This window comes from Terrapene carolina, unplaced genomic scaffold (assembly GCF_002925995.2).
Source record: "Terrapene carolina triunguis isolate 2854851 unplaced genomic scaffold, T_m_triunguis-2.0 Scaffold84, whole genome shotgun sequence".
NCBI classification, from domain to species: Eukaryota; Metazoa; Chordata; order Testudines; family Emydidae; genus Terrapene; species Terrapene triunguis.
Genome location: NW_020664435.1, coordinates 19,829,536 through 19,841,535, shown reverse-complemented (window position 1 = coordinate 19,841,535; position 12,000 = coordinate 19,829,536). Strand labels below are relative to the sequence as shown.

The 12,000-nt window shown below is 37.6% G+C and overlaps 1 protein-coding gene across 1 annotated transcript in view; it reads left to right on the top strand.

Moving 5' to 3' along the window:
- The window catches only part of HDAC9 (histone deacetylase 9), a 343,727-nt gene extending 336,723 nt beyond the window's left edge, over nucleotides 1-7,004 (top strand). Inside the window, exon 25 of the mRNA XM_026649421.1 lies at nucleotides 6,934-7,004. Within this exon, the coding sequence (XP_026505206.1) occupies nucleotides 6,934-6,973 (40 nt within the window). The 3' untranslated portion in view covers nucleotides 6,974-7,004. The remainder of the gene's footprint in view (nucleotides 1-6,933) is intronic.
- Nucleotides 7,005-12,000: the final 4,996 nt, after the last annotated feature.

The following is a 12,000-nucleotide window of genomic DNA, read 5'->3' as shown; positions in this document are numbered from 1 at the left end:
ATATAACTGATTAGAGCTTTGTAGTGGCCAACAGTTGTTTCACAAAACTTTTGTTTTGAAAAAGTTCAGTACAATAGTCTCCTTGATTCTTTTACTTCTTTTTTTTTTAAAGGAGCAGGGGCTATCTGGTACTTAATTGTTTTAAAGCAAATTTTAGGAATACATTTAAAAGAATTTGAATTCATGGCCCTGATTTACCTGGATATAGATTTTACCCAACTGGAAATGAGATATGAAATGTAATTCTTAGATGTTGGATTAAAATCCATTTTAGAGGATTCTGTGGTTTCTGAACTAATGACTGGGATTTTCATCATGTTATAATTTCTGTTGGAAAGATTACAGACCAGATCCTGAGATACAACTGTTTTTCATAGACTGCCAATCATGGCGGTGGGAGGGTGTATGTGCAGAGGTGCATAACGCTGGTCTTTGCACTCCTCTGACCCTAGTGTCATCTCTGTGCAGGACTAATCCACCTGCATCAAATTAGAGCATCGTGAGGGCTGCTCTAATTTATGCCAGCTGTAAACAGCCTGAGTGGGATGAAACCACACTCTAGGATTGGCATGGCACAAGGTATTCTGGCCAAACCCTCTCCTTTGGCCATGCCTCTCTTGTCCTGCTATTCCATGGCAAGGATAAGAGCCTTACACCAGAAATCACCTTTACACAGTAGTGATCCTCCACAGCTGAGCTAGGCTAGGGCCACATTCTGCTGTGCATAGAAACAGCCACACCACAGCAGAAAATCTGTCCCTTAGAATGCATTTATATTGTGAAATTGCAGAAATACTAATTGCAGTCTGTAACCTATCATTTAAATCAGTTTCTGTACCAGATGACTGGAGGATAGCTAATGTGATGTCAATTTTTTAAAAAGGCTCCAGCGGTGATCCCAGCAATTACAGCCTGGTAAGCCTAAATTCAGTACCAGGCAGATTGGTTGAAACGATAGTTAAGAACAGAATTATCAGACACATAGATGAACATGATTTGTTGGGGAAGAGTCAACGTGGTTTTTGTAAAGGAAAATCATGCCTCACCAATCTACTAGAATTCTTTGAGGGGGTCAGCAAGCATATGGACATGGGGGATCCAGTGGATATAGTGTACTTAGATTTTCAGAAAGCCCTTGACAAGGTCACTCTTAAGCAAAGTAAGCTGTCATGGGATAAGAGGGAAGGTCCTCTCATGGACTGGTAACTGGTTAAAAGATAGGAAACAAAGAGTACGAATAAATGGTCAATTTTCAGAATGGAGAGAGGTAAATAGTGGTGTCCCCCAGGGGTCTGTACTGGGACCAGTGCTATTCAACATATTCATAAATGATCTGAAAAAAGGGGTAAAGTGAGGTGGCAAAATTTGCAGATGATACAAAACTACTCAAAGCAAAATGGAAAGAGTTACAAAGAGATCTCACAAAACTGGGTGACTGAGCAACAAAGTGGCAGATGAAATTCAATGTTGATAAATGCAAAGTAATGCACATTGGAAAACATAATCCCAACTATATATACCAAATAATGGGGATAGAAAGAGATCTTGGAGTCATTGTGAATAGTTCTCTGAAAACATCCACTCAATGTGCAGTGGCAGTCCAAAAAGCTAACGGAATGTTAGGAAAGGGATAGATAATAAGACAGAAAATATCATATTGCCTCTATATAAATCCCTGGTACTCCCACATCTTGAATACTGTGTGCAGATCTGGTCACCCCATCTCAAAAAAGATATTTTGGAATTGGAAAAGGTATAGAAAAGGGCAACAAAAATGATTAGGGGTATGGAACAGCTTCCATATGGGGAGAGATTCATAAGACTGGGACTTTTCAACTTTGAAAAGAGATGACTAAGGGGAGATATGATAGAGGTCTATACAATCATGACTGCTGTGGGGAAAGTAAATAAGGAAGTGTTATTTACTCCTTCTCATATCACAAAAACTAGGGATCACCAAATGAAATTAATAGGCAGCAGGTTTAAAACTAACTCAAGGAAGTATTTCTTCACACAACGCACAGTCAACCTGTGGAACTCTTTGCCAAAGGATGTTGTGAAGGCCAAGTCTATAGCAGGGTTAAAAAAACAACTAGATAAGTTTGTGAAGGATAGGTTCATCAATGGCTACTAGCCAGGATGGGCAGGGATGCAAAACCATGTGCTCTCTCTGTATGTATAGATGGAGATATTCCTATCTCATAGAGCTGGAAGGGACCCTAAAAGGTCATTGAGTCCAGCCCCCTGCCTTCACTAGTAGGACCAAGTACTGATTTTGCCCCAGATCCCTAAGTGGCTCCCTCAAGGATTAAACTCACAACTCTGGGTTTAGCAGGCCAATGCTCAAATCACTGAGCTAGCCCTCCCCCCTAGCCTCTGTTTGCCAGAAGCTGGGAATTGGTGACAGAACACTTGATGATTACCTGTTCTGTTCATTCCCTCTGAAGCACCTGCATTGGCCACTGTCGGAAGACAGGATACTGGGCTAGATGGGCCAATAGTCTGACACAGTATGGCTATTCTTATGTTCTTATGCTGTTTGAGCATTTGACAGTTCTCTGTTGCTTAGAAACATACCTTATACTTTTATCTTTAATCTCGGTGTGATGATGTCGAGCTGAGAAATCTCTGTAATTCCAATTTATAAAATGAGGAAAACACTTTTTTGGTGACATAAATTTTTCTCCGGTATTCTTAACAGTGAATGAAAGAAATATAGAAATAAACCATTTTAAACAGTATTCCAAATAAATGTTTTAATTCCAGATTTGAGATCAGATGGACAATTTTTTTCCCCCAGCAGGCTGATTTTTGAAAACCAGACTGTTTGAAGCTGCTCATGGGTTCATTAAAGACAGAATAACAAGTATCTGGAAGATCATAAGATGTTAGGATCTAGCCAGCCTGAATTCTGCAAAGGAAAATCATGTCTCACTAATCACTTAGAATTCTTTGAACATGTCAGTAGTGGAGAAGGAAGAACAGCTGACACAATTGGTTTAGACTTTCAAAAGGGCTTTGACTGCTACTAAAGAAATTAAATCATCATGGGGTGAGAGGCAAAGTGTTGTAATGCATCAAATGCTGGCTAGGAGACAGAAAGTAAAGAGTAATTTTTATCATGGCAAAGGTAACAAAGGGTGCCTCAGAGGTCCGTAGTAGGTTCAGTGTTATGTAATAGGTTTATTAATGATCTGGAAAGTGGAGTGAATAGTGAGTAGCAAAATTTAGGTTAGTTAGGTTAGTTATCACCAGAGAGGACTGAGTGGAACTTCAGAGAGAATTAAACCAGCTAGGTGAAAGAGCAACTTGATGGGAACTGAAGTTCAATGCTGATAAAATGCACATTGGAGGGAAAAAGTTGAACTACTCATACATTTTTCAGGGATCTAAATTAACAGTATCAACTCAAGAAAGAAATCTGGGGATCATTGTTGACAGCTCAATGAAGACTTCTGCTCTATGTGCACCTATAGTCAAAAAGCAAACAAGAAGTTAGGATGCATAAGGAATAGGATAGTGAATAATACAAAGAATAGTATAATACCTTTATATAAATCAATGGTGCATCCTTATCTGCAGCACTGTGTGCTGTGCTGATCACCCCATTTTCAAAAAGCTATTACAGAACTAAAGGGGGGCGGGCTCAGAGAATGGTGATGAGAATGATCAAGGGCACCAAAAAACACTCGTATGAAAAGAAATTGAAAAGATTGGGACTCTTGACCTTAGATGGAAATGAGTAAGAGGGAACATGATAAAGCATATAAAACAATCATGGTATGGAAAAGGTAGATCAGGATCTTCAGTTCTCCTTGTTATAATACAAGAACAAAGACAAAAATTGAAAACTGAGAAAGGAAATGTATTAAACATTGCCACAGAAGTCATTGAGACCAAGAACTTAACAAGATTCAAAAAGAGATTGTTTATTTATATGGATAGCAAGTATATCCAACATTATCATTATTAATAACAAAATTTGGAAAGGATATTAAACCTCATTCTTCAGGTTTTAAGCCAATCTCTAACTTTTAGAGACAAGGATGAGACCTAACGTGCGTATGTGTGTTGGGAGGCGGAGGTGGGGTGGGCAGATTATCCCAGACCTTTCTACGGTCGAGTTCTTTCACCTTCTTGGAGGGATCTACTACCAGTCACTCTCAGAAACAGGACACTGGACTAGATGGATTTCAAGTCCGATTCCGTATGTCAGTTCCTAAGTTGTGATGTGAGAATGAATCCAAAGGAAGATGGATTAGTGAGCAGAGAAACCAGGTGAAGTGATCAAAGTTGCAAGATAATATGTCTAAGAATCCATGGATTTTCAATTTGGCATGTGGGTATCACTTCTACATAGGTGGCTGTGTGTGTGTGGGTAATGATATATATATACACAGACACATATTATATATATGTAAAATATGGTCAATTTCTGCTGTTAGCTTAATCCTTGCAATCCTGTTGAAGTCAATGGTTGCATGAATATAAATGAAAGAAGATGGTCTGTTAAAATCAACACAATTGTCAAAATCCCTAAAAACTGTTCTTTAATAACTTTTCTATACATAAAAATAGCATGACTTTATAGTCTGATATATTGTGATCTTCCAGGGCTCTAAGTGGATTTAGTAAAAAGATGGGACTCTCCCCTTTGAAATGGTTGGAAGCTCTGAAGGGTAGGAAGCTAATGGACCTGTAACCTGTCACTGGTATAGGACCTAATACTGCCCATCCTGATCCTTCCAGATGGGGGATAAATTAGAATATGGGAGAATTCACATTGGGGTAAAGATGGCTTTGTTTATCTGGCCTGTTGTCTATGGCACAAAATGGCAGCTATTTGAAACGGCTCAGAAGTTTGAAATATTAGATGCATCCACTGGGGAGATGGATTAGCAGAGTTCAGGTGAGACAGTCAAGAATCATAGAAAAGCCAATACATCAAGTATAGAATCATATGAATGCTATGATAAGCCTTGTGGAGAGGCTATTAGGAGGCTCTCTCTTCACCTCCAGTGGTAGCAGATAGGCTTCTATTCTGGGACCCATTTCCATTGCAACTCATGTGCAGTCTTGGGGGCAAATGCTATGAAAGCCCTATGTTATACAACACACCCCTACTCTCTCACACAAATCAACCATCCTAAGACAATTTGTCTATCTGTACCTTGATTTTTGTACATTTTCTCTGTTAGCCTTAATATACGTGTTGTATACGCAGCGATGACTCACTTTGAGATGTTGTAATGAGTGCATATTTACGACAGAGTCAGTGGGGCATTTATACCCTATCACGTGGAATTCAGTGCACCACACTGAGTAGTAAGCCATGTGTTCGTGATCTCAAGAGAGGACTGGGACTGGGACTCCTTCATCAGGTTGCATAGCTCATTGGAGCATTTAAAAAACACCAGTGAAAAATTGAACCTACTTTTTCCCTAAAATTTCCATGAACATATGCCATGTGTGGCAATGGGCAGTTTGTCTGGAAATAGATACACCAATCCTATCCAGCCCTGCTCCTGCCACATTTTCAAACATACCAACACAGAGCTGTATGCATGGGTGTACACTTCTGCAGAGCTCCCATAAATTCCATTCCCTTTCAACTCCCAGGAGCAGCAGAACGTGAGTGGTTACGTTGCATATGAGACCCTCCACAGCGTGGGGAAGGGGGAAGGATTTGTGCTTTATGGATTAATAATCCAAACACATTGTAAAACATTTTATGGAAAGTAGTTACTTAGAAGACATTTGCTTTTTCATATCACGCTCATTTTATTTTATTTTTTTCAAAATACCAGAAGTGATTAGTGATTGGATTAATAACCTGTATAAATTCTTTTAAAGAGACACTACTGAATTTTCATTGGAGGAGCCTTAAATAAAGTCCAGATTCAGTTAAAGTTCTTTGGCTTCCTTGCTGCAGAAACCCATGTAAGGCTACGCAAGCCCCACATCATTAATTTTCTAGGGCTTGCATGAGAGCTTCCACTTCCTGGGGGAGGTTTTATTGAATCCAAACATTAAGTGAGATTTATTGGTAAAGCCTCTTTTTGGTTTAGCCCTCCTCTCATGTAAAAAATGGCTTGAACTGCCTTTTTTTTTTCAACTGAAGTTCCAAGCTTAGATATTGTTTGTCAAATTATTTCTTAGGAAAAAAATGGTCACGTCCAAATTCTTAAGCCTTTCAACAATGAGGTTTCTAATATAATCTCTGACAATTCCTTATATAGTGGATGCTGATAGTGGGGCAGATCCTCCGCTGGCGTAACTTGTCATAGAGCTATGGCAGTTTGCACCAGCTGTACATCTTTAACAGTCAGTTTTGGTTTTGCCTGAGCGGAATGTCTCCCAGATGATTTCTAATAAAGGATAGGTATCTAATCTGATTATATATTATTAATAGATACCTGCTGTGTGGCAGCGATCTGCTAATCACATTCAGAATTTGGTCTTAGAAATGTTAGGAAGACATGCATTGTAGGTATGAAAGTGCAGAAGCAAAAATCAGAGGACTGGCATATCAGCTAACTACTACATGGTAACTATTTGGTTTTAATGGTATGGTCCCATTTGAAGAAGAGTAATTTATTTTTAGTTGCAAATGCTTGAAAAATAAAAGTATCGCAGCTAATTTTTTCATTAAATTATTTGACTTTGCTGACACATTTCTGAACCTAAAGTTATAAAATATTCTGACATATTTTAATATAAACAGGAACATTTGCAGTGATTGCTTAGATCTAAAATGTTTTTCCACTTGACATTTGTTTATACTTCCTAAGAAAGAAACTCTATTTATGGATAACTGAATAACACAAATAAACATCAGAGAGAGCTGAAAAATCAGCTTTGATTATGCATGAAAATCTACAATGTCATTGTGTACTCTTGCGCTGTATTCTGATTGCCTGTTTATTTTTACAGAGCTGCTGGCGAGCCCATGGAAGAAGAGCCAGCCTTGTGAAGTGCCAAGTCCTCCCTGATATTTCCTGTGTGTGACATCATTGTGTATCCCCCCAAAGCACCCTCAGACATGTCTTGTCTGCTGCTTGGGTGGCACAGATCAGATGGAACATAAACACTGGGCACAAAACTCTGAACAGCAACTTCACTTGTTCTTTGGATGGACTTGAAAGGGCCCTAAAGATTCCTTAAATGTAACCACTACAATTCTAAAGTTACAATAAATCAGGCTTGAGAGAAAGAGCCTAGTGCATGCTTTTAATATGCTGTGTGACCCACTCACTGACATAAATTGTGAAATAGAAATATTAAAATATTCTACATGATAGATTATTGATAGCTACAAGAATTGCAACATCCAGCAAAATTCTGGGGAAACGCCACGAATCATTCTTTCTGACAGTCTGAAACACTTTTTACTGGGTAATTGTTTTCACACTGTGTTAAATTGTTAATAGAATTTGTTTTCTGTGCTCAGTGTAATGAAATAATGGATAGCTCATAAACTGTGTCTTATTTAAGGCAATGTACTGAAATCTTGTTTGGATAAATTAAAGACGTAAATTAGGATGAGGGAATTTTAGCTAAAAAGAAAGCACTGCTTACTGTACTTTAAGTCCCACAAAGTACTGTGCTTAGTGGTGCTTTATTTTATTTTCTCTCTTTCTAGAATTATATCCCTGTTTAATGTATAATTTTATATCAATAACACCATAATCAAGGTTCTCTACAATGAGTGATCTTCTGCCTTTTTAAAAATGCTGCACTCTGCATAGTTGACAGTAGCTTTCAGCATATGTGCATTAGAGACTCAAATAGTCTCTGAAAAATGGATGATTTTTCAAAAGTTGTTTCAGTTTATTTTGCATCCTGACTTTAAGAAGAAAAAGTATCTGTGTGCAGCTCATTGGAAGCTCAGGTGTTTCTGCAGTGATAATTTGTTGAGAGGTTTTTTTACAGCACCATCTGAATGCAAACAGATTATTTTCATTACTGCAGACCCACAGAAGTTAGTGTTGCTTAAAAAGTTTCAAAGGGTTTAGTCTATATTTTAGATCCTTTAAAGCAAAATGTCCTTGAAAAGTGACTTTAACTCCTTAAATTAATGTTTGAGAGCGTAACATAGAATTGTGCCTTTAGCTGATAATGAACACTTAAACTATTACACATGTTGCCTTACTGTCAGAGAAGGTAAAAGGGAACAGGGCATTTATGTAGAATACTTTAAATGAACACAAATTGTGATACAGCAAGTTTAGTTTTGTTTACAACTTCCCCACCACCACCAGTCAACCCTGGGAGCTGTTTTACTTACCTTGAAGAATTCTACTTGCAGTATTTGAAAGCTGGCTTTGCTTTTGAAAGTAAGTGATGTTCATTTTTTATATATTTTCCAAACTCAAAGGATATATTAAAGCCATAAGTGAAGACTGTCATGCTTTTTATTCAGAAATCTGAAAGAAACCTTAATTAAAACAAGATTTTGGGGAATGCCATGATATGAAAGATATGGAACAATATGGTTTCAGTTATAGGGGACTCAAACCTGTAAATCAAAGATGAAAGATTTCACTCAAATAGAATTATATAATTCTCTTTTGTTATGCAGTCAGACTATATTTTTCATGCATTTGGGTTTGTTTACAATTAGCATTTTAATTTTAAAGACTTTTATTACTTATACAAAAACTCTCTTGGAAATCTTGGAAATTTGAGGCACTCTTTGAAATAGGAAATCTGAAAGGAATGTAATTTCCTATAACATGAAGTAGATTTCTATTTTGAAAGAGTTATGTTAAAATGGATATATACCATTCATTAATTTTAAAAATAAAATAAAATTCTACCCACACTTTTATGAGCTAATTCCTGCTTGTTTTACTAATGCAAATAGTCCCAACAGGCTAAATTCATTCAGGTGTAATTCTCTCCCATGGAATTACACCAAAGCTGAATATAGTCCATTGACTTGAATGGGACTATTCGGATAAATAAAGCAATCAGGATTTGGTCCTGTATTATCAACAATTTTACCTGTCAGTTATTGCAATTTTCTAGTAATCATCAAAGAAACTGTGCTTCAAGGAAACCAAGAACCATGGCTGATGGATTGGGTATTTTAAAAAGTTTGTCCTGGTTTAAAACAATGTGTAATATTTTAATTGGATACATAATTGAGAAGATTTAAAAATAACCTAAAAATCTATTTGCATTTTCTAGCATATATGCAAATAAGAATTACTGATCTACAATAATGTAACTCTGTATTTATGAGGGGGAATGTGCAGGCATCAGCTAAGTCAGTCTTGGTAATTGGAATCATTTTACAAATTCCAAGACCATTTGGATTAAAAACACATTATTAAATCAATCACACATTCATGCTTTCCTATAGACAGACATTCATATATAAGTGTACACTGTTGGTTCCAGTTAGAATCATTTGGATAAGCAAATGTGCAGATAAACTACACATAGGATTAATTACAGATGAACGTATGCCTGCTCTTGTTCCCACTGAAGTCAATAACAAAACACTCATTGATTTAAATGGAAGGAAGATCAGGCCTTGTATTTGCAAGTTCAGAGCACCATTGCTTTTTGATTATACCATTACAAGACACACCATAGTCCTGTGGGACATGACTGAGGCTTATGGAGAATATCAACACTCTCTTTAAAACAAACCAGTGCTTTCTGAGAGGGCAGTTTCACTTGCTGCTGTTTTATTCTCACCTTGTTTTTTTTAATTTTTATTATCAACAATAGCTCCCCATAGGATGCTGTTAGACTCTCTCCTATTTAAGCACAGATTTTAGCCATACCTCTTGGTCAATAATCACACCCACCCACTTAAAAATGCTTGTTTCCAAAAGTGTGTGCTAATTTTAGGTATCTCCATTTTTCAGTCTCCAAGTTTAGACATATAAGAACTAATTTACAGAGGAATGGCAGACTTGTAGTGCCCATTGACTTAAACTTGAGTTGGACACAACTGGCACTTCTGAAAATTAGGCCCCCAGTGTCTAAAGTTGGCCACCAAAAAAAATGAGGCTCACAAAATTAGATTACTTCTGAAAATGTGGGCCTAAATAGTCATACAATGGGACATTCCTATGGGAGCCATGATGTCATGGAGAAGGTGGAGTCAAAGGAGGTATACAGAGGCCCTGGACCTCCATGTGATTCTCCTACCCACTATGGAAGTCAGAACCTCAGCAAGTTTTGGGGACTCCTCCACTATTTCTATGGGTTTACACCCATGGTTCAGGTGGGAGACCTTGCAGGAAATTCAGAATAGAAACTCATAGTGATTCTAAGCCCCTGTATCTGATAAACCAGATGGGAATAGCATGTAGCACAATACGAAGGCCAACTTGTTTTTCTCTTTACCTTTACCGGACTGGGGTGGAAATAACAATGAATATTCAACTGCTAATAACTCAGTGTATCCTGTGGTTCATTTTCTGACTTTTCTTGTGGGAATCATGTGTGTACTAATTTGCTTTAGTACAAGCTGCAGCAATTATGGGCCTGATTTTGTGGTTCTTACTTCCCACAAAAGTAATCCAAGTCCACAGAAGTCTGGACAATGTGAGGACTGCAGGATTGGTCCTTTGCTTGCATACCTACTTAATTTTACTTACCATGAAAGTGAGGGAACTAGTTTGAGGAAATCAAACCTGAAAAATCCACTAACCTTTCTTATATAAAACTAATAAAATAACTAGAGAATAAAAATAGCTCTTATATAAGCAAAGATTACTTTGTCTTTTATATTTAAAAAAAAAACCCACAAAGCACAGCTAAGGATACGGTGGCAAAATTATTCTCTGTCTGGAATATCTTGGGGTTTTTTTTTTCCTGCAGATATCTTGTCTGAGTACAAACTCCCTTAAAAGCTGGGAAGCATAATTGGAGATGAAATATTAGAAAGGTTGTGCTGCAGCCAACTCCAGAGGTACTGTAGAGACCAAGAATTGGAGACAGACTAGTTTGTGTAGACATACAGCTAAACACTTTCAGGGCAATCTGTCTGGAACTAGGAATCCAGGGGAAGATTTCCAAAGGCACAAATGGCAATTAGGCACCTAACTCCCATTAACTTGTAGTGCAAAGTGCCTAACTGCCATCTACACCTCTGAAAACTCCTCTCCCCTTCCAAAAAAAAAAAAAAAAAAGAATAGCGACAATTAGGTGCACTGCCCTTAAAATGTGCTCCATGTAGTCATCCCTCTCATCCAAAACCAAAATGCACAAGCCTCGAGGAGAGACGCCGTCTAACATGAGAGCTATAGAGAAATAGAAGGTTCTGCTCCAGTGGTCCTTCCAAAGACCTAAATAACAGTGCACAGTTGTTTTATTTTAAAAGGTCACCCATAAGGCCTGGTGAACCACTGTAAAGTGTGTGTGGGGAGGGTTCTTTTTTTTTTTTTTCTTTTTTTTCAGATGCCATATGGAAGTAAAAGAGAATAAATATGTTGATAGGGGGAACCTGCTGGGAAAGAATGTCTCTTAACTCTGCTACCTGGAATTGGAAGGGTTTGGGGATTTCATTGTTTCTTCAGCTTTTACTTTTTCACTTCACTTATTATGTGTTTCATTTTAACTATACTTTTATTTGCAGAGTACAAAATCTGTTAGTTCTGACAGAAGCCTCTGTGCTTGATGTGGGAATAAGAATAACTTATCTCCGTCACTTCTCACAGAATAAACAGTCTTCTTTATTTGCAATTAAATGCTTAGTTTTGTAACAGATCCAAACTGGAGTCAGTATTTTATTAGTTCGATTTCACTGTCTGTCTGCTGATTGTTGTGACTTTGAAACTAACATTCCTCTCTAACCTCACAAATGGCCCATTTGGGGACTAGCAATGTAATATTTTCATTTGGTCCGAAAGAGGGATTTTTGTTCCATGGCATCTTGCTACCAGCTCAGCAGAAGCGAAGTTTTAGGCACCAGTAACTAGCACACCACAAGAGAAAAGTTAAAAACAAAAGAACTTTCCAGCTGGTACTGCATATACT